At 45.2% G+C, this 23711-nt stretch overlaps 1 protein-coding gene across 1 annotated transcript in view; it reads right to left on the bottom strand.

Moving 5' to 3' along the window:
- Positions 1–824: 824 nt before the first annotated feature.
- The window catches only part of MFSD12 (major facilitator superfamily domain containing 12), a 55485-nt gene continuing 32598 nt past the window's right edge, over positions 825–23711 (bottom strand). The window contains exons 2-10 of the mRNA XM_084825978.1: positions 21779–21989; positions 17970–18102; positions 16905–17102; positions 15177–15269; positions 13099–13191; positions 11043–11213; positions 10223–10317; positions 7312–7442; positions 825–6442 (exon numbers count right to left, since the gene is read on the bottom strand). Of these exons, the coding sequence (XP_084682104.1) occupies positions 6354–6442; positions 7312–7442; positions 10223–10317; positions 11043–11213; positions 13099–13191; positions 15177–15269; positions 16905–17102; positions 17970–18102; positions 21779–21989 (1214 nt within the window). The 3' untranslated portion in view covers positions 825–6353. The remainder of the gene's footprint in view (positions 6443–7311; positions 7443–10222; positions 10318–11042; positions 11214–13098; positions 13192–15176; positions 15270–16904; positions 17103–17969; positions 18103–21778; positions 21990–23711) is intronic.

The raw sequence follows: 23711 nt of genomic DNA, 5'->3' as shown, positions 1-23711 counted from the left end.
AGGGGTGATTCTGGTTGAAGCAATCCTAGGGAAAAACAAAGCAGTAAAACCTTTATTTACATTCAATATCCCCCACCCCTGAAATGGCTCTTTGTCACACTTTTTGGTCATGTACAGAGTTTAATACAGTGGCAGGAACTGGCTTGATGAAAAGTCATATGTGCTCTCCGTGCGTGAGTGGTGCAAAATCCTAGGACAGATTCCTTTTGGAGTGCTAGAAACTTTGTCCTTAAACACACTTAGGAGAGAGTAAGCTGCACTGGACACAGTGGGTTTTACTTCTGAGAAACCATACATGGCATTGTGTTGCTAGGCTGCAATCCCATGCACATTTAACTGGGAGTAAAAAAGAAAAAGCATTTCTTTTACTTACAAATATACATGCAGAGAAGCAGTGGAGGCAAATCCCCACAACACAGATCTATGACCCTATATCAGATCCCCAGAGAGCTAGGGAGCCCCTGGAAGTTCACGGTGATTCACTATTGTGCAGCTCACAGCTTTCTCTTTCTCTCCTCCTCTCCACCCCCCAAATTAAACACTACAAAACGTCCAAGCACTAATTTAAAACCTCGTTTAAAGTTGGAGAATTTATTATTATTATTTTACTTTTATATCCTGTCTTTTTTCCTTCTTAAGGAACCCAAGGCGGCTTACATTATCCTCCTCCTCTCCATTTTATCCTCGCAACAACCATCCTGTGAGGTGGGTTGGGCTGAGAGTGTGTGACTGGCCCAAAGTCACCCAGTGAGCTTTTATGGCCGAGTGGGGACTAGAACCCGGATCTCCCAACTCCCAGTCCAACACTCTAGCCACTACGCCATACTGGCTCTCCCAGTCCAACACTGGGAATGACTCTGGCTCAGTGGTAGAGCACATGCTTTCTATAGAGAGTCCCAGATTCAATTCCTGGCAGCATCTCCCGTTAAAAAGGTGATGGGAAAGACCCGGAGGGATGGCTGTTAATAGTGGGCGAGGTTGACAGATTGACCTGGTATAAGGCAGCTTAGTATGTATTATCCATTCATAGCATCCCTCGCAACCATTAAAGGAAACCTCAGTGAGTTTTTTGTTTGTCAGATTCACAGCTTGATGGTTTCTCTTTTGTATCCAACTACTTAGCCATGGTTGGCACCCAAAACAGATTGCAAAATTGCAATCTACAGGAAGGGAGGGAGGATTAGGGCTGAATCAAAGAGTTTAGGGTGGCCTTTTCTGGCCCCTGACAGTTGGTGATACACAGTCCTGGTACCAGGCTCTTCCTTCCCAAGATAGAGGGTGAAAGGAGGTGCAGGTGGACTCAAGGCTGGTTGATGCTAAAGATGCCAACCCACAAAAGGAGCCCATCTGTGGTTCTGTTCTTTGATCTGTCAGACTGCTTTGGGCAGAAAAAAATGCACAGATAAACCCATTCACATTGGGCAGCAATGTCAGTATATAAGCCAATTCCAAATCTTCTGTCACACACTACTGTGACCAAGGACCAGAGGCCAGGAGGTGCTAGGAAGACACAGGGAGCAGAGCTCTGCAGATTAGGTTAGGGGCTGCAGTAATAGCAAAGGTCATTGGGGGCATGTGCCCCCAAGCACCGTTCCCTTTCCTACATGGTCGAACTGCTTTACAGGTATATTCCTTTAATAATCCTTACAACACCCCAGGTAGGTAGGCGAGTTTTATAATTATCCTCCTATAGCGGATAAGGAAACCAAAACATTGGAGCTTCTTTCATCCATCGAAGGTCGTGTCTTGGGGCACGTTAGTTCAGAGAGGGCGGCTGGGGGGTGGGGGGGAGAGAGATAAGAGCACCATCTGTGGGGATGGAGAAAATGAAGAGGTATTTCTCCTACTTCCCCGAAACTAGAGAACTCTTGATGGACGGTAGATTCAGGACATGCATGCACACACAACAAAGGCACTTCAGACATTAGAACTAACTTACGGAACTCACTACCACAAGGCGACTTAAAAAGGAGTTTAGGCAAATTCACGGAGAATGTAGGCAAATTCTCTTACAGGCAATCAGTCATGACGGTTATAAGGGCTCCATGTATGGAAACAGTAGGCCAATGACTGGGGAGCAAGACTTGGCAAGCTGTGGCCCTCATGCCCTGCTTGTAGGCTTCCCAGAATGATTTAGCTGACCACTCTTGGAAACAGGATGCTGGGCTAAATGGAGTGTTGGTTTGATCCAGGCAGGGTTTGAGGCTGGTCTGTCAACTACTATTAACTACAGTGGCTAAGTGGAGCCTTTATGTTCAATAACAGTTTATCTCAGAAGGATGGAGAATCTCAGGAAAAAAGGAATGGTGCCAAAATACCAGCATATTTTAGCTGAAAGCTCTTATTTCTGGCTAAGGTTAAGTTATTCCTAACTTAACCTTAGGAGAGGCATTTCAACCTTTTTAGAATGGGGAAAAAAACTGCACAAAACCCGGGAAACCACCCAATCACTGGTGGTTGGGGGAATGGGGTTGGGGAGAATGAGACATCTGGTGAACCCCAGGTAAGCCTGATTGGTACCCCAAGCCTGGGATTCTGTACCCCCGATCTACTGCCTGGTGCGACCCCCTCACTCGACCTAAATGGCTTCAGGCCTTGAAAAATTCTGTCGAGGCTTCAAAACATGGCACGCTTTGGCGGACATTTAGTACAAAGACTTCCCCCGCTTCTCCGCACAGAATCTTTCTTTACAGCTGTTAAGAGCAATCATTTTGTTCTGTTGACTCTGTCAAACCGACCTTTTAAAACACTTCCTTCCCCCACCAGACTTTCGCCAACCGTCATTTTCGTTGCCCCAATAGATCTCAAAGCAGAAACCTAATCCTGTTCAGGCAGGTTGGAACTCGCCCACGTTCCTTGCCATAGCTCCTGATTTCTAGTAAAAAAAGTACACAAAAAACACGCCACTGCTACGGCTCACTAGGCAGGTGACAAAGTAGCAGCATGGCTAGTAAAGGTGTAACAAATTCCATTATCAGGAAAGGGAGGTGGAAGACGGAATGAGAGAGGAAAAGGTTTGTTGTGATTTTAAAGAAGGGGGGGTGGAGTCTTTCTTGTGAGTCACACCATACTGTTGCATTTCATATTTCCAAGAGGATGGGCCTACTGCAGGGAGCGGGGAGTCACAATGGGTAGGGTCCTTTTGCAAGAACAAGGGGGCAGCAAGGGTGAGGATCTACTCAGGGCGCCCTCACACATTGCAGAAATCCCGCACCCTTACCAGGATTTCTTCTTCCAGAGTTTTTCCAGCATCGCCATCGGCCCAATACACGTGGCCTCCCCCTTTCGGGGTTTTTGGGGGGGGCACTTCCCTTTATGTGGAAGTTCCCTATGTTCTGGTAATGCAGCCATTAGATGGCGCTGCAACACTATGGCGATAATGTATTACATTATCAGGGAGTTAAATCATTGTGGGATAACCCTAAAAAACCTGCAGAGAGGCACTGGAGGATAATGTCATGAAAAAGGACGCACAAGCCTCCGGGAGTGACCCACCATGACTGCATGCTCAAAGTCTCGTGTGTTGGTGCCCAGTGAGTCTACTGGCCAATTTAACGACAAAGACACACACGCTCTGATGAAATTACCCTGATGAAATGAAGAGAACTTGGGGTAAAATAGGACTGGGTGTTTTTTTAATTAAATGAAGAACTGCGAGTTCCATTGATGCTTTGGTGCTCTTTACCACTTGGCTAGGGATTCTTTAATTTTAACTGTACGTCTTTTGCATCGAGCTCCGATCAGTGGATCTTAGGTTCAATAAAAATACAAGCCTGAGTTCTGCCCACTCCTGACCCAGAAAGTACTCATTTGGTATACATGTAAGCGAAGACACCTCATTTTGTAGAAACAAAGTCTGGAAGTCAAGTATGTGCCCATCTTTGTCTGAAAATGCAGAACACAGTGGCGGCTTTCACACATCACAGGACAGAAGCCACAATGTGAGTGCACTGCACGCTCATGCACACTGCCCATTTGCTCTTCCCTTCATGCCACTGGATAGACAGATCAGGCGAGGGGTACCTTTTAAGCCAGCTTTTAAACCAGGGTTTGTTGTTGGCTCATAAATCCCGGCTCGTTTGGACACAATAAACCATAATTTTCCAGCAAATCTTGCTATGAAAATTAGTTTATATAGGGTAATTAGAAAAATCAGAACATTTTCTGTTTTCATTAGAAATTGTTCTGATGCTCTACAGCAGCCTTCTCTAACCTGGTGCTCCCAAATGCATTGGACTACAACTCCCAGCATCCCTCAGCCAGGACAGCACCAGGTCAGGAAAGCCCTACAGAGTGGTCTGCTTTAACATCTTTATTTTACTTATATGTAGCAAAGATAACTACAAAGGTACCCCACATCAATTATTAAAATATATGTTAAAATTAGTGCTGTGCCGAAAATTTCGATCCTTCCATTTTTGTCATTTTGTGTTGGGGGGGGGGGGGCAAAAACGAAAACTTGGAGCATTTTTTCCTTGGATAGGGGAACAGGGTTTCCACATACCTTTTTAAGTGTAGGCAATTCTTGAGGGGTCTTTCGATTTTTAAAAAACACCCCTGCACTTGCAGAAGCCCAGGACTCTTCTCCAACAGGGAATTCTTTCTGAATGCCTACTGAAGAGGGAGAGGTCACATGCTTTCCTGGGAGTTCAGAAAGAACTGCTGAGCTGGAGAAGGGTCCTGGGCTCCCGCAAGCACAGGGGGTGTTAAAAAAACAACAACTAGAAGACCCCTCAAGAATTGCCTACATTTAAAAAAGGTATGTGGAAACCCTGTCCCCTCGCCAAGGAGAAAATTCTCCGAAATTCTCCCCCTCCTGTGAAAGAGGCAGAAAAAACAATGCCTCTTTCGCAGGGAGAGAAAAGGTTCCCAAAAATAAGGGGTAGGAATCGGCACAGCACTAGTTAAAATACGTATTTTTACCTAAACTATTTGAGAGAAACTTAAAAGCACACTTAATGTGATTTAAATGTTATATTATGTAGACATTTTTATTGGAATACTTGTAAAAGTTTGAACACAATAGCATATACTTTCCTTACATTGCATATACTTAAGGGGAATATAAGACAGGGACAGGTGGTGGTAGAAGTAGTGAATACTGTTGACACACCAATAGTTTTCAGCAGCTTAAAGAATTGTGCATGATATACTGACAACCACTCATCCACAACTTCTGAGCTTGCAAAATATCGTATTTGCAATTGGGATCCATCATTGTTGTTGTTCAGTCGTGTCCAACTGTTCGTGACCCCATGGACCATAGCACGCCAGGCCTTCCTGTCCTCCACTCTCTCCCGGAGTGTGCTCAAGTCCATATTCATTGCATCGGTGATGCTCTCCAGCCATCTCATCCTCTGCCGTCCCCTTCTCCTTTTGCCTTCAATCTTTCCCAGCATCAGGGTCTTTTCCAGTGAGTTTTCTCTCCGCATTAGGTGGCCATGAAATGGAAAATTTTCTGCAGAAAAATAAAGCACTGGAAAATGTTCTGCCCTGTGTCATTGCCTAGTTTCTTTGGCCGCTTGTGTGAAGGGAGCAGGAAAGCGGAGGCAAATAAGTTGCGTGCACCAGCACAGACAGCTGATCCACATCATGGTTTAATAATCCAGGATTCCTGGTTTATCATTATGTGCAAACGCAGCCAGTGTATCTCTTGATAGTTGAGGTATGGTTGTGTTCTGGTATGGTAATGCACCGCTGACAGAAATAGATGTGTCCCCTCCAGGGAACAATCCACAGCCTCACACTCAAACCAAATGAAAAATGGTGGTGTCCGGTCTTTAGGTTTTGCTCTGCATTTTAAGATCAGTACTCTCAGAACAGAATTCTTGTAAATAAATACTTTTAAAAGACACTGGAAAAATATTGCCATAAAAATCAGACCCATTACACGTTTTTTTTAAATAAGACCACGCCTGTATTTATTTATATATATATATATATATATATATTTACATATAATTAGGTTAAAAATGTGATCTGGCATTGGTGGTGAGGTCGGAGGAGAGGGGAAAGGGTTAAGTGAGGAATGTACTCCCTTCATGAGCCCAAATAACTTAGTGCTAGGTGTGCAAAGGAAGGACAACTAGGTGGGGTGGGTGGAAGGGAGAGAAGCTACCCACTGGTGGAAGGGAGAGAGCTACTACCCACTGGTGAGTGACAAGGGAGACCAGTGCAAAACATGCTTGAATGGAAACAGATGGGGCAATAAATAGTTGCCAATGTTCCGTCCACAGTGAGAACAATGGGCGAGCCCAATTTGGATCAAGAAGAGGACACCTTGACCTTTGGGTCTTCTATGTTGCAGCACCCCCCATTCTCTCCTGGCTCCCTCCTTCCTATGGAACAGAGCCTCAGTTGACCACACCAGAATGCTCGCCTTCTTCAGGGGGTCTGAGCTCTCCTGATCCTGTTCCTGCCAGGCCCCTAATCGAAACATCATCTGCAGGAGAAATTGAATTAGGAGTTAAGGATGTCTCCCCCACACAATGAGAACCAGAAATCTAAATTTAAGATAATTTATTTTCGGTACAAGCTCAAAAAGGAGGCCTCGGAGCACTATTTTCTTAGCTTTGTTCATAGCCTCTCTCACCTTTAAAAAATGCTTCTAGTCCTCATGGATACAGTTAAGTTTCATAACCTGCAGACAGTTGGGGGGGCGGGGGAGAGAAGGCTCTCCGTCACCCACACACTCCATCCTCATGGTTTCCAGCTATTTCCCCTACCCCAAACATTTTGCTACAGCCCATAACCTCTCTTAAAACTTGAACATCAATTTCTGCTTTTCAGAAGAGTGCAATTAATCATTTGGTAGTAGATAGGGATGTCAGGAGAAATCCACAATGGAACCAAATGAGTTTGGTTTTTCATGAATCCAATTCCCGGATTCCACAGCAGACTGGCTTTACTCCCATCGGGCAGATTCTGTGGATTTGCAGACCAGTTTTCCAACACTCCTGAATTCTGCGCAAATTTTGTCATTGAAAAATACACAACATGTAAAACCCCAGCCAAAAATGCAAATTTCCCCCACAGGCGAAAGTGTGAAAATGTACATTTACGGAAGATTTATGCATTTTTGCATGTGTGAATTTGCGCATTTTCACATGTGCGAATTTGCGCCAATTTGGAAAACAAAAAAAATGTGATTCTGTTGATGGCGGACGATGGAATGAAAGGTGCCTGGCAATCCATGAAACACAGATGGGATGGATTTTATACATCCCTAGTGGTAGGGTTTTGAAACTTTCACCAGCCTCCTCCCCGACCCCAGATCTCTCCCATTTCTCAATCAAAGCAAATGGTACTTACAAAATCGGACATGGATTGGCCATATCATGATGCTGGATAGGAACAGAGTGGCCACTACGGCTGTGCCACCAGTGACTGCCACCATCACCCAGTGGTAGAAAGCTGCACAGCTGGAGCAGCAGAGTTGAGTCCTGGATTGAAGGGGGGATGGGGGGAGAGAAAAGAGGAAGGAATGCAACACAGAGTGATGGTTAAAGCATGTTCCCGTCCACAAGCAGACCGCTCCTGTATGTAGAGGCTCTGTTTAGCAATCCTGGTTACGAGGAGTTGATAGATTAGGAGTGCAGCTTCTGGCCTGCTCAGGGTTCCCCAGACAGCCACCCCTTTTCCCTGGTTCCACCTCCTTTTCCTTGGTTGCCAATAATTTGGTGGTTTCCCAGCTTTTGCAAGGTTTTTCCTAGGTCTGTGCTCTGCTTCGGCCCGAACTCTTGAGCTGAAGCGGGGCGGTTTGTGCCACTTCTGAGGTGAGGTGGAGGGAGCATGAAGCTGGTTGGGTTGCTCCGAGGTGCTTGGGCATGCTTTGGAGCAATCCGGAAGCTAAGCCGCGCTGCCCAGCCCAGCCCCCGGCTCCTTACCTGGGCCCTTGGGACACACACCGGCAGCCGTTTTCCTGTTCCCGGGATTCAGCACTTTAAAAATGGCAACTCCCCGTATTTCCGGAAATAGATTCTCCCTGTATTTCTGGAAATACAGGGAATCACCATTTTAAAAATGGCGACTCCCTGGAATAAGAAGACATCTCCTGGCTCATGTGCCAAGGACCCAGAAGCTGGCGGTGGCGGTGACAACGACCCCACCCTGGAACAGGAAGATGGCTGCCAGCGAGCATTCCAAGGGCCCAGGTAAGGAACTTGGGGACTTGTGCAGCACGGGCATCAGCCACAGAGGGATTTGGCCCTCCGAATCCCCACCACCACCTGAATCAGCCTGAAGCAAATCGGGCCTGCCTCGGTTTGCCCTATAGGGAAGACCCCTACCGCAAGACCAGGTTCTCCACATTTGGCGGCAGAAATGGGATTGCCCTAGAGTAGGGGATCCCACACCTAGGTAAGTTTGCCATAGGTTGAAAGAGGTTCAACACCTTTGTGATAGATGAACACACACTCTGCGCTCCATACAAGAACATAAGACCTGCTGGATCAGAGCAAAGGTCCTTCTATTCCAACGCCCCATTTTCACCAGCAGACAGACAGGTGCCCCAATGGGAAGCCCCAAAGCAGCGCATGAAGCAACATCCCATCCTAGCTGTTTGTCCTCATCCAGTACTCACTCCTGTAACAGACTACCCCTGTACTTAAGAGGTCCACTAAACTATCACAGCTGATAGCGTTAGGCCTGGGGCCTAGAACTTGTTTTTAGTTCGAAATAGCTAGCTTGTTGGTTTAAAAGGATCGCATGTAATGACTGAATATAAAACTAGCATTATTAGCTGAAAGCCAAATTGAAGGTGAATAATGAGAAACGAGTTGCGAACCAAATAAAAGATTGAAACAATTCAGAAGCGAGCTGATGCAGTACGTTCTAGCAAAATGCATAATCTCTTCTAGTAAAGGCAAATTGCAGTCTCAAGGACACGAGGAACCAGCATGTACATTGCACACAGACTATGTGATCCCCATGTGAACGCTGCATGACAGAGCCTGAAGCAAGTGAACAACCACCACTGGGTGTCATCATTTTTGCAACTATCTGGAGGCGTAAACCAGGAGCAAAAGAGTATTAAACTGAGGGCCTTGGTCAAGAACCAAGGGAGAGGAGCTATCATCTGCAACCAAAAGGGGCTTGCTAGTACACGTAACATAGTTTCTCTTCGCTCCCCCCTAAACATGTGCTCGAGAATGACTGTCTAAACAATAGCTCAGGGAATTAGGATTGTTTGTACTGCTTTTTACATTCTTTGTATAACACTAATAAAAGTTACATACATGGCGTGTGTTTTTATCATGACATTTTATGTTATTTTGAAAGAAGGTTAACAAAATGAAGGGCACAAAAGAAGAAGAACATGCATAATAATAAATCACAATCCCTAAAGAAACAAAGGAATTCACTAGTTATACCTCTAAGGAGGAGCTCAGCGTCTAATGGAAGTCAAAATGCAAGTTCTACGACGTGTGAAAGGAGGTGTGCGGGTGCATGCCATTTTGTGCGTTTGGGCAGAGTAATCAGAAAAAACAGAGGCAGCTGTATTTTGCTGGAACTTTATCGAAAGTTTGAAGCGCCTCCGTACAGGAACTGAATGGAAACCATGGTGTCGGAACATCATTCTTCGAGTTAGGATTCCTTGCTCGCTGCCCTTGCTGAGTAAGTTAATACATGCTCACAGCCTCCCAAATTGTATCAACCCACTGCTCTTTAGCTGGTTGCTTTGGAGACTTCCAGTTACAAGCTACACGTAACTTTGCAGCTGTATACAACTGCCGAAGGAGGTCTTTATGCAGGAATCCAGGATCACCGGGTTCAAAAAGATGAAGCAGCCTTGCTTCAGGAGCTACCAATGGTCTAGCACGAAGAAATTCCTGACTGAAATCCACAAATACAAGTGTTGGTGTCTCATTCTCTCTAAAAAGAGGTCCGTGCAACTGAGTAACATTTAAATCAGTGAAAAGTGGTGTGTAACAATAGCTGTTGGTAACCTATGATGCTGTCTAATCCTTTTTGGAAGCTTCCCCTCCACAAGGTCCGCATCCATCCTCACACACACGGTACCACCAGTAAGCAGGGTTGTAAAAACAGCCACTCACCTGCCTGGCTCTGGCAAGCAGGGAGCAGACAGGAAAACTTTTCAAAAAAGCAGTTTTCCCCACCTTTTCAAGCCACATACGGACAGACAGGACTGTTAGGGAAAATATATATTCATATATGCAAGGCTGTAGCCAGGAATTCACCCGTGGAGAATGCTAGAACTTACGGGCAAGGATGCAAATTTTGGATAACCATCACTGCCACCCCATTGGCGAGTTTGTCCGTGAAGCTCATGGCCCCGTAGACGAAGGCTCCGCTGTGCTGTTAAGAGAAAACGAAATGCTGTTTGGCTCCAGGGAAAAACCCACCTGATGCAAGTTGGGTGGGGCTCCTACTCTCACCCTAAGGCTGAGAGCAAAAACGAAGAGGCAAGCCGCGAAATATTTTTCAGTACCGTTTTGAGGCTTGCCCCCTTTCTTCCTCTTTCTAATACTGGGGCCAAGAAAACAGAAGGAGGTGAGCAGGTAAAGTAGATCACAACGGAGGGAAAAGGGTTCTCAGGATACAAAATAAATTTATTATAGGAAGCCCAACCTGTTCCTGGGAAGGGGAAGTTTAAAAGAAGGAAGGTGGGACTCTTAAGGAGGCAAGAGATCCCTGAGGAGTTGCTCAGGGGGTCCAGGTCATGAGGGGAAACCTTCATAGCAGGTCTTGTGATGCCTGTTTTAAGGCTTGGGCAGGATAATTTGGGAAAAACCCTGAAAGGCTCTAGACCATGTTAACTGGTCTATTAACCATTATTATTAATGGTCTATTAATGTTAACTGGCATTTTAAAACTGACAATTGTTAACCAGTGGTGAATGCTGTTCTTCTCCTAGCACCATCCGTCTTCCAAAATTTTATCTCCCAAGCCTAGCTTAGTGCTCATAAGGACTAGAAACCTGGCATTTTTAAAGCAAGGCTTGCTGAACTTTAGATCTCGGCACTACATGTCACGTTATCATGGCAGGACCACCTACGCCCTCATCACGCAGTATGACTTACCGTATTGGTGCCGATGAGGTCAGCTGTCATGGAGAGGGATGTCACCAGAATGGTGGCTGAGCCAGTCCCAAGTAAGACAGCTGCCCCGTAAACTTCCACGCCAATCTCTCCAGCCAGGGCTACCCAGGAAGCAAATGCCAGAATGATCAGCAGCCCCACGAAGTAGGTAAACTAGTTCAGAAAGACACAGACATTTTGTGACTTAGATAAAGGCTAGATTAGTCAGGATGCCAAGTATTTAGCAGAATAAGACCCTGATCCCCTATCTAAGAGCTTTCCAGAATGGAATTTGCTTCTACCAAACACTTATTTTTTTAAAAAAATAAAGCCAGCTTTCCATTTCTTGTACAATGCTTAACAGCAGCAGAATTTTTTAAAAATGTATGTACTTATTTTATATTTATGTATTTGTTTTTTTAAATTTTTTTTAGGGTTAACCCTTTAAGGGTAATGGTGCTCAAGAAAGCTAAATTAAGGAAACCGGACAAGGGCAGCAGGAAGGAGCCATCAAAACTGAGTCAAAGCTACGAACGAGCACTCCATCCTTGATCAAACAGTATATGTAGCAGGTTACATAAAAACATCAGTAGAAAAACAAAAAGTTCTCAGCTGGTATCTGAACATCAGTAGCGAAGGACACAGATGGAATTTTTGTGGCGGGGAGTTCCACAGCTTGGGTGCTACAAAGGAAGAGGTCTTTTCATTCGTTCCCGCTATTCCCACCTCAGATAAAGAAATGTTAAGAGCTGTTCTACAGTAACCAGGCTATTTCAGGAGGTGGTGGGCTCTGCTTTGCATAATATTTAAGCAGAGGTTGGACAATCGTCCATCAGGAATGCTGTAGTTGCAACCTGCATTGCAGATCTTATATTGAGGGAGGGGGTGGACTTGATGACCTCTGAGAACCATTTCTTGGACTTGGAAGTTCTGTGATTCTAGGATAAGCATGGGGGCCTCTCTAACTCTCCCCCCTCCCCTCCCCTCCCCTCCCCTCCACGCACTTACAGACACACACACACACCCTCCAAATGTAATGATTTACAGAGTGTGGTCATGAAATTTTGGGGCCTGTGCCATGTACATTTCTACTGTGAGAAATGCAGGCACATCTCTTCAATCTCACACTGAAGCTGGCACAAAAGTACACATGGCCTTAGAGATGCACCCTTCTTAGTGCAGAGGCAGAGAGCTTAAGATCACGTTTTAAAAAATGGTATCCTTGTGAGAGGTACCAAAGTGACAGTACTCTACCATCAATATGGACCAGGCTGGAATAGCAAGAGCGTGAGAGAATTAGGCATGCACAAAGGGGGGGGGGATGTATTAGTGAAGTTCCATCCCCCTGAGAAATCCCCTCCACGTTCTGGTGAGTTTGGGTGGTGGAGGTATGAAATGGAGTGTCAGTATTTGCTTGTGACATAACGAAAGCAATTTGGCTCATGTAGCTCCAACTTAGCTTTGTGCCAACATAGCTAAATTGGTCCCAGGCATGGTCTGAAGGCACATGAGACGGCCACTTTGCTGAAGCTAAGCAGGTCTTGGTCTGGTCAGTGGTTGGAGGGGAGCCCACCTGGGTACCCCATGGAGCCACCTTGAGTTCCACGATGGAAGAAAGGTGGGATATAAATAAAATTAATGATAATGACATTGATAACAACAACATGCTGTCCTGCTGGCCATGTGATCCCTTCTTGTGTGGGTCAGCCAGCAATCAGGGTTCACATCACCAGCAAAAACCACCACTTTTTAAAAAAATGGGACCAGCTGACGGGGCCTGCAGATGGGAGCAAACAAGGAAATAAAAATAAGTGAGGTATAGGGGAGGGATGTGAGAATATTCCAAGATTTTTTGCCAAAAATTCAGCCCTGAAAATTCAGCTCGGCCCTAATCAAAAATGTTTTTGCCCAGCCCCACCTCCCTGGGTTTCAACCCCCACCCCACCCCGAGCTACTTACATCAGCAGCAGCAGCAGCGTCATGTATTACATGTCTATACCGCCCCATAGATGAAGCTCTCCAGGCGGTTTACAAAGGTTAAAAGATTAACAATACTTACATTCCTGCCAATCCGTCTGTTCAGAGTTTTCATCAAAAAGGATGAGAGAAAGCCACTGATGTACATCACCAAGGGGATTGTGGCGATGTATTTCTGCAGAAACGAAAAAAAGGTGACCAAGTTACTTAGCCATTTTCTTTGGAGGAGGAGATGAGACTATTTATGCAGCAAGAGTTGTTTGCCATCTGCACTTATTTGAAATCCTGGTTCAAGAACAGCTGGGTTCTGCAGCCCTGTGGTGAAGTGGTCAGAACAGGGGTGGGCAAGATGTGGCCCACCAATCACATGCACCTCCCCTGCTGCCCTCCCCCCAAATTCAGTGGTGGGGAAAAAAAATGGGTGGTTACAGCCCTATGGAGAGAACAAATTAAATCTGACCTTTTTCGCAAACCATAGCAGTCTGCCAATGAATGTTGGCACCAAACCACTGGGTTTTTTTTTTCTTCCTGGCATCCCATGGAATGAAGCCCGCAGGGGAGGTCTGGGGGATGCAAAATGGGACCCCCCCAGTTATCCATCCCTACGTTAGAGTGTTGAACTAGGACTGGTTCAAATCTCTGCTCAGCCACAAAGCTTTACCCCAAGGAGCTCCAACATTTTTGGGCCAGGAGGCACATCTGGCCTTTCGAAAAAGGTCCCTGGACAGCACTACAAAAGTGCTGTAGGGAGGTGGAAGGCCAATCACAAAATATTGGGAGTGCCCCCTTATCTGTGTTTGTGTGCATGCATGAATATGCACGTGGTGTGTGTATTACTCACTTCGGTTTCTCTCTCTCTCTGGCTTCTTTCTTTCTTTCTTTCTTTCTTTCTTTCCTACCTTCCTTCTCTCCGACTAGTCTCTCTCTTTCTCTCCTCTTTCTTTCCTTCTCTCTCTCCCTCTCCCTGACTCCTCCTTCCTTCCATCTCTCTGGCTCCTCTTTCTTTCTTTAACCAGGTTCATACAATCAAAGAGCCCACTATGGGTTATTTAAGCCACCGTATGTACCAGTTGGCATTTTCCAAACTAGAGGCTGTCATGTTGTCAATGATGGGTTACGTGGGGGTTAATTAATGGTGGCTGGGTTGGGACGACACAGCAATTCCCAAAGCTCTCTGGGCAGTTTACAAAGATTAGAAACCTTAAAAATACAGTATCGTACATAACATGAAACTGTTTACATACAAACATATAAACAGACAGCGCACATACACACGCATGCATGCACACACCTATCTATCATCTCTCTCTCTCCCTCTCTCTCTCTCTTTTTCTCCAATGTTAACAATCAACAATACGAAATCCCAGGACCTGATTAAAAGCCTTATCATATGCTGCCAAATGCCTGAGAGTAGAGGAAGGTCTTAACCTAGGACCAAAAATATAACAATGTTGGTGCCAGGTGGGCCTCGCTGGGGAGATTATTCCATAATCCGGGGCCCACCACTGAGAAGGCCCTCTCCCTTGTTGCTACTTTCCGAGCCTCCCTTGGAGGAGGCACCTGGAGGATGGCCTTAGATGATGAGCATAATATATAGGTACGTTCATGCCCGGAGAGGTACTCTGTCAGGTATTGTGGCCCTGAGTTGTGCAAGGTTTTATACATCCAAACCAGCACCATGATTCGGGCTTGGAAACATAGAGACAGCCAAAGTAAGTGGGCCACAATCAGTATTTTATGTTCAGACCTTGTCATCCCTGTTTCAGGGCTCCTGCCCTGAAAGGCAAACACATTTTAAAAAAAAAATTATCAATCTAGCCACCGCTTTTTGCACAAGCTGCAGTTTCTGAACAAAAAAAGGAAGAACCTGCCTGTATTATACAAACTGAGAAATTGGCATATTTTTCTTATTTTGCATTCTCTTCAGCATGTGTTAAGACTGCATTGTTCATCTGTTTTTTGCAAATCATCTGTTTTTTGCAAATGGCAAAGTGCAAGGGACATAGAGCTGTTTGGGGAACTGATGGGAGTTGAAATTGAGCTCTGACATCTGCATTCTCACACTAAAAGTCCCGTCCGTCTATTGCCTGGAACTCGTTGTCTTGACGAACAGGTTAATAGAGACCTCAAGGGTTACGCTGCCCTAGAGGTCAGACTCACCTTTGGGAGAAACAGTGAGTTGGTGAGGTACATTGCAATATAGGTCTGAGAGAGGTTGACAATGAGCCGGGTGAACATATACAACATTGCGACCTGGAAGGAGAGAGAGTAAAAGTTATCTATCTGAGAACATAAGAGCCCTGCTGTATCAGACCCAGGGTCAATCTAGTCCAGCATTCTGGTCACACAGTGGCCAACCAGCTGCCCACGGGAAACCCACAAGCAGGACACGAGTGCAAGAGCACCCTCCCGCCCATGTTCCCCAGCAACTAGAATAGAGAGGCCATGACTTGTAGCCACTGAAAGCTTGATCCTGTATGAATTTGCACAATCCCCTTTTAAAGCCATTGAAATTGGGGGCCATCACTACATCTTGTGGTAGCAAATTCCACAGTGTAATTATGCGGTGTGTGAATAAATCCTTCCTTTTATCTGTCCAGAATCTCCCACCATTCTCCATCCGTGGTCTAGATTTTTTCTTCACTGTTTAATCAATCAATCAATCAATCAATCAATCAAAAACGAGAACACAACAGCCCTTAAGAACCTAAGAATGTTAAGTAGAGCCGTGCTGCATCAGACCAAGGTCCATCTAGTCCAGCATTCTGTTCACACAGGGGCCAACCAGCTGCCCACAGGAACTCCTCATGAGCGCAATAGCACTCTCCTGCCCATCTTCCCCAGCAACTGGTGTACATACGCTCACCACATCTGATACTGGTGAGGTAGCATATAGCCATCAGGACTAGTAGCCATTGATAGCCTTCTCCTCCAGGAATTTGTCCATCCCCCTTTAACCACTGGATCGCTGTCCATAATAGTCTAAAGAAGGATGGGAGGCTGTAATGAACAACAGGTTCCCCCTCCCACTACCTTTTGTGATCGTCCCTTCGCTGCTGTGTTAGAAAACTAGGGGGGCAGGATTTGGGTAAACTGGGGGGTGGGGAATCAGGAAGTGAGGCTTGTAGATTCCATTAAGGGCCTTTCCTGCCCTTCCCTGCTACAACAGGAGCACTAGTGTAAGGAAGCCTGATAAAAAGGAAGCAATGCCCTTCATGACACTGCAGAGCTGTTAAATTGACATATTGCCCCCAAACACTGAGATCCAAGGGTGCATGGGTGACCGTTAGGTTCTCTAGGGTACCAGGTTTGGGAAAGGTGCTCCAGAGCTTTGCTCTGGGCTTGGAGAAAGGAAGGGATGATCTTGGCTATACACATACAGAGTACCCTGGGCACTGCACTTTAAGAAGGATGCAGACAAACTGGAGAGGGTTCAGAGGAGGGCAACCAAGATGATCGGGGGACTGGAAACAAAGCCCTCTGAGGAGAGACTGAAAGAACTGGGCATGTTTAGCCTTGAGAAGAGAAGACTGAGGGGAGACAAGATCGTGCTCTTCAAGGACTTGAAAGGTTGTCCCAGAGAGGAAGGCCGGGATCTCTTCCCGATCATCCCAGAGTGCAGGACATGGAATAATGGGCTCAAGTGACAGGAAGCCGGATTCCGGCTGAACATCAGGAGAAGCTTCCCGACTGTTAGAGCAATACGACAATGGAACCCATGACCTAGGGAGGTGGGGGGCTCTCCCACGCTGGAGGCATTCAGGATGAGGCTGGTCAGCCACCTGTCAGGGATGCTCTGACTTGGAGCGGGGGGTTGGACTCGATGGTCTTGTAGGCCCCTTCCAACCCTACTATTCTATGATTCTACTCCTGGCCACCAACCCTCACCTGGTAGAAGGCAGGTTCCAAGAGCCAGTGTTTCCAAAGAAGGAGAGGACGAATAGCACTCTTTTGGTCCGGGGACAACAGCGGCGTGTGTTCCTCAGGATCAGGCAACCTAAAAAGAACGCGGTTTTCCTCCTTGGTACCGAGATGGAAGAGAAGCGAAAAGATGGCACCCACCCACACAACAATCAGAGCCAGGTTCTGGGATAGGAAAGGGAGAAAAAGGAAGAGAAAATTATGGGTTGTCAGGCCAAAGAATGTACCAAGATACAAGGGGAAGAAAGGCAGGGGAAAGGCAGGGAGAAAATGAAGGTGGGCTACGATTCACATCCCCCTCGTGCGTCATGTCTCAAATGGTGGCCATGCACAACTGGGGTCACCACTTAGAAAGAAAGAACTCCAGCAACAGAGGCAGGGTGATCCCCCTAATACTTCTGAACCAGCGCAGAGCGCCTTCCCCATCTGACAGCGGTGAAAGAATAATGCCTGCCCGCAAATGTGTACAGAATACCTGCCCTGCAAAAAGGTAAGTCACTCGGGCCTCCCATCATTACAAAAAAGGGAAATATTTTATAGACGTGAGAGGAAACAGCACCACTGAACACATAAATCTTGTATCTGTTTTTATATCCTCCTGATCAGGGTGACATTCTGGATATAGCACTGAAGTTCTAATATCCAATACCAATGAGCCCCAGACGCATTCACACATATGTTCCTCTCTCTCTCTCTCCCCCTCTGCTACATAGTTTTATGGGGTGGTGGCATTTTAGTGGGTAATTGTTGTCGGCTGTTTTAAATCTGTATGTTTTGACTCTGTTGTGAGATGAGAGTGTGAGTCTTTTTTGAGAAAGGCATCTAAGAAATCGAATAAATCATCATCATGTCCATACATTTGTCAGATTATTCCTCCATCACATGCACAGATCTGCCTTAGGAAGTGGCCACTGCCACATCATGCAACAGTGAGTTCCAAAGATTACATCTGCAAACTGGTAAGAAACCAACATGAATATGAAACATACGCACACAGATACTAGAAACTCTAACCCCTTATCCCTTACCCACCCGAAAGACAGGGATATCTCCGTATCCAAGGTGTTGACTGTGTTCCTGTGGTCCCACACCGCCTGCTTGGAAGTGTAACAGCAGCCATGCCACCCCATACACTGTGATGTTGGCCATGACGGTGAAGGCATACCTAAGAGCCAGAGAAGAGAGACAGGACAGGAAAGCAGTGAGACGTGGTTGGGCTTCTAGCTTTGCTAGAAGAACCAGAAAAATACAACACTTTGAGACAGGTTGTTTTTTGTTTTTGTTTTTAAAGGATGTCACTTTGAGACACTTGGAAGCCAGACCTGCTGAGTTCTAAAAACCCACAAGGAAAAAGTTAAGATTCCTTCTTAACTGCAGAGACACAGGCCCCAGCTTTGGCATTAAACCCAAAGGAAAACCTTCTCCAACGTTTTGTGGAGAAAAGCTACAAAGTACAGGTAACTTTGCAAGGCTGGGCATGTCTGCAAGAAAATGCTGCCCTCTGATGGAAGATGGCAGATTTACTTCCCTAAAAAAAAGGCAAAAAATGGCAGGATCAGTTTTGCTAAATTAGAATTTAGCAAAAAACACACAAGGAGCAAGGAACCTTATATAACTACAATTAATCAATATATGCTGTAAAAAAGAAGTGATTTTATAATAGTTTATTATTATTATTACATTTCTATACTGCCCCATAGCCGAACTCTCTGTGCTGTTTACAAAAGTTAAAGATGTGCACGTAAACAAATAAAGCACAATCAACTGTACACACTAAATTACAGAGGAAGTCAATAGTTCCAATGCACAGATGTCATATCATATCAATAAAAAGGTAAAGGTGTCCCCAACCAGTCGTGTCCGACTCTAGGGTGCGGCGCTCATCCCCGTTTCTAAGCCAAAGAGCCAGCGCTGTCCGAAGACGCTTCCGTGGCCATGTGGCCGGCATGACTGAACACCGAGGTGCACAGAACGCTGTTACCTTTCCCGCCAAGGCGGTATCTATTTATCTACTTGCAATTTCTTGCTTTCGAACTGCTAGGTTGGCGGGAGCTGGGACTGGAGACGGGAGCTCACTCCGTCACGCGGCACTCGGGTCTCGAACTGCTGACCTGCCGACCTTCCAGTCTGCAGTTCAGCGTCTTAACCACTAAGCCACTGCGGCCCCCTTATCATATCAATAGTTGATATCAATATCATATCCATGTCAATATATCAATAGTTCCAATATATATACATCATATCAAACATCTCAGTCAATGGAACACCAGTTTATTACCCTTTTGACTAGGAATAGTCCTTCTCAGGAACTATATAGACCTCTCTTCTTAATTGTATATATAACACACTAGTATAAGAGAAAACCCACTTCCTAAATATTATACATTCTCAATGGTGTAGTCGTCAATTGAATAAGGCCAAACAGCCGAGTATATTATAAACTGTGAGCTGATTAATTCATCTGGAGAAAATGGCAATATTACTCTGAATGCAGAATTTCTGATTTTCTCTAAGTTGCTCTTTCCCCGGAACGTACTTGTGCTCCGAAAGCCAGTCACCACAAAAAAGAGAACATGGTTGCTTTGATAGCATTATATCCTTTATAATGATTGGCTTTCGGAGCACAAGTATGTTCCAGAGAAAAAGAGGTTTGTTTCCCTGGGAGATTTTTTCCCCTCTGAAATGAATATTTTTTATTTGCCTCTGTCTGTCTAGGTATTTGTTTGTCTGTCTATTTGTTTATATGCAACCCTATAACAAGACATTTGTTTATATGCCACCCTACAACATGTTACAAATTGTTTTAAAATTATTTTATTATTAAAATAAAAATAACCTTGTTGAAACTAGACAGCTCTTTGAAAGTTTTTAAGCAGGGATTAAAGACTCCATTATTCCGACAGGCCTTCGTTTGTAAGAACTCTTGTTCCTTTTGCTGACTTTTGTATACTGCTTTTAAACAGTGTTGTTTTAAGCTGTGTTTTACTGTTGGATTTTTTAAAAATAATTTTTAGATCAAAGTTGGTTTTAGGTATATGTTGTTTGTATATATTTCTATAAATGGTTTTTAAACTCTGTATATTGTATTTTAATGTTTTAACTTCTGTAAGCCACCCAGAGCGTGTCGGCTATGGGGTGGTATAGAAATGTAATAAATAACAACAACAACAACAACAACAACACATCAGTTATAGTCTCCAATGAAAGCTGACAGATGCTTTAGATTCAACACTGCTTTGTATAGGAAGAGGCATGAGTAGGGGATCCACACTGTTACCATTCTGTCAGCACTAGCTGACAGAATGGCCGGGTTGGGACCATCCTGTCTGGGTTTGGACTTTCCATCAGTGGGTGGAAAGAAGCTACTGTGGCTTCTTTTCTCCACCCCACACGTCCCACTCACACAGCTGCCGTGTTTCTAATTATTTTATTTATTTAAAACATTTATATCCCGCCCTATATCATTAGGATCTCACGGTTTGTCGTATCATCCGAACTCAGCAAGGCATGCGATGGGGGCGGCTTCCAACCCACCCTATAACCCCTACAACAAACCACATGTTGTGGGGTGGGTTAGAAGCTGCCCCTGCTGCGCACCTCGCCAGGTTCGGATGACCTGACAATCCGCACGGTGTGGGTAATTAGGAAAATGGCGGGCATGCCCAGGGTGGAGAAAAGAAACCTGGTCAGTAAGAAAAAACACTAATGCAGAGCTCCTTCCCGCTCTGTGTTTTTGCTGGATGGGCTTTTTTTGCCACATATCTGAAATTAAAATGCAATCAATTCTGGAGTGTGTGGAGTGTTTATCTGAAAAGAAGGTATAATCTTCCTCTTGTGGATGTTTAGCTCACCAAGTGTCTGAGAGGTTAAATTCCTGTAAGGTTCATGCTATCCAGCTCTCCTGTTTTTGTGAATGTATGTTACCTTTCCTGTTTCTATCCAGATTCTCATCAATTGCTGCATTCAGATCACAAACAAGAATTACTTCCCCTTCTTTGAACTTGTCTAGAGTACACAATGCCTCTTCTAGGAATTGTAATTGATCAACACTGGGGCGATATATAGCCCCAAAGGGCAGTTCCTCAGTATCTACAGTGCCCTTAACAAAAATGTATCCCCCACGTGGGCTCTGTGAAATGTAAAATTAACCTTTTTTTGTTAATCGCAGCAAACGCTTCATTAGCAATTTTACCCATTTGTGATGGTGTAATCAATCCTATATGCCATAAAGAAGAAATCTCTCATTTAATAGCAGCAGCATGTATGAAGGTATTGAAAAGGTGGAAAACCAGTCAAGGTATAGTGTCCAAAGGTGGCGTATCAGGAGTTGGCAACTGGCTCTACCCAGGAGCAGTGCTAATCAGAGTGTAGGCATCAGCAACACCCCCAAAAAGTACAAATAAAAGAACATTAAGCAACCTCCCCTCCCCTGACTCACCCCACGTCCTTCAGCCATCGGCAGCAACTCTGTCACCGTCTTTAAATCATGAAATTTTATTTTGAAACAAAGGTTAACAAAATAAAGGCAACAAAAAAGAACATGCATTGATATGGCTCTCCTAATGCTTAGTGGCAGTAAGAGCTTTAAGCTAAAATAGGCTGGAATTTGGGGTATCTCAGCCCCATTCCTTTTGCTTTCTGCCTTGCCCACTGGAATTTTATACCACATTTACTTGTTGGTGGAAAACATACAAGGCAACATTGGATTTGGTACCTTCATGGGCAGTAAGAAGCTTTCCAAGTTGGCTCATTGGCTGCCACCAAGGCATGGAAAAATAACCTAAACAGTATGTGATGTAGCTTGGTGTGGGTCCGGCCATTCACCCATCTGTAGACCTTACCTGAAAGCTGTGAGTTCCACCTTCTCATGATCACTGGTGACCAACTCTGGGATGAGTGAGAGGTGGGAAATCTGCGTCGCTGCCCAGCCAAACTGGAAGATGACAATAAACGGGATGAAGTAGATGAGGGCAGCCCACTCCGGTGTGTTCTCTGAGCAACCCAAGCAAGGGTTGAAGATAAAGGGAAAGGAGAGCAGGACACAGATGGTCCCTGCAGAGGGGGTGGGGGGAGGAAAAAATGAGAGCAGTTTAAATGCTTGGAAGGTGCTTGTCAGGGTTCCCCTTATGACCTGGACCCCCTGAGCAACTCCTTAAGGATCTCTTGCCTCCTTAAGAGTCCCACTTTCCTTCTTTCCAACTTCCCCTTCCCAGTAACGTGGGGTTTAGGCTGTAGGCGTGGGGTGACTGACACACCAGACACTGGGTTTAACCACAACAGTATACTGGTAAATTAAAGTAAGCAAATTACAGCCAAAGGTATTTACAGAATAGAGCTGAGTGAAAAGCATTAAGAGAAAATAAAGGTTGCAAAAACTCAAGTTCCTCTACCCTAGCTGCACTTAGACTTCTCTAGGCTGCTTCTTCCTGCTTTCTTCTCAGGCTCTGGTCTCCCTCACTCTTTTTATCCCCTCTTCCGCAAAACTGAAAGTACTATTTCAACCCTGGAGAAATGAAACCTAATTCAGGAAAATGAAACCTAACCAGGGAAATGAAACTACTCTTCTCAAGGATACCCCTTCCCAACAACCCCCCCCCCCCAGGCCTCTAGGCCTGACCTTTTTCCCATGGCTCTGTAGGCCTCAAGCCTTCACAGTGCTATATATAATTTTTGTTAGATACGCTTGTTATTGGAGAAGAGAAATAAGGTATTTGATTTAACTCGTGTTTGGCATTGCAAGGCAACACAGGAAAAACTCTTCTGGATTGAACCAAGGGTCTTTATCGCCCAGCATCCTGTTTCACACTGTGACAGCAGGGCAGGAAGGCAATAGCCCTCCTAATTTTGTTCTCAGCAACTGGTACTCGGAGTTAGAGTGCCTCTGAACATGGAGGTACTATTTATCCATCAAAGCTAATAGCCACTAATAGACTTCTCTACCTCATCCCTGAGTCTCTTGAAGTCCCACTTAAAGCTATCTCTAAGCCTATACCCATCAGCACATCTTGTGGAAGAAATTTCCATAAATCAGAGTCAGGGAACTTTTTTCAAGGGCTGAATTCCAATCTAGGAAAGACCTTGAAAGGGAGGGGGGCACATTTCATCTGTGGACATGGCCCAAAGCAGAATGGGCCCTTGGCAAGATGCAATTCTTACCCATTGTAACCCTACTCAGAAGTAAGCAGGACAAACCACTGCATGTCTACTCAGAAGTAAGCAGCACAAGCCTCAGAAGCAAGCAGTACTGAATCATTTCAGCTTCCCCTCTAGAACCTGCCTGCTTGTCTTGGCAGGAAAAAGGCAAGAGCTGATCAGAGATAAGAGCTTGTCCCTGCTAAGCGCTGAAAAAAGGAGCCTTTTTCAGCACTCAGCTGGGAAAAAGCTCTCATCTCTGATCAGCTCTTATCTTTCCCCTGCTGGGAGAGGCAGCAGGGTCTGAGGAAGAAGATGGGGGGCTGGATAGGAAAAGCTTGCAGTCACTGGGTGGCTGTTCCCCATGGCTGCTGTAAATTAATTCAGCATATTGTGTGAAAGATTTTACTTTAGTCTACTGTGAGGATCTATCTCCAATCAAATTTCCCCACTGTACAATTTTATAAGCCTCTCTTACATTCCCACACAAGTCACCCCCCCCAAAACCATTTAGCCATTCCTTTTAAGGAAGGTGCTCCAAGCCCCCAGAACATGCTGGTTGTCCTTTTCTGCACCTTTTGCAGTTGCAAAATACACTGTTTGGTTTTTGTTTTTAAGTGGGAAGGCTAGAACGGTACATAT

The sequence above is a fragment of the Heloderma suspectum genome, chromosome Z (assembly GCF_057233095.1).
Source record: "Heloderma suspectum isolate Gila_16-S chromosome Z, 16-S_ref, whole genome shotgun sequence".
NCBI lineage: Eukaryota > Metazoa > Chordata > Lepidosauria > Squamata > Helodermatidae > Heloderma > Heloderma suspectum.
Note: the sequence above shows the minus strand (reverse complement) of the source record. Positions and strands in the feature narration are given on the sequence as shown.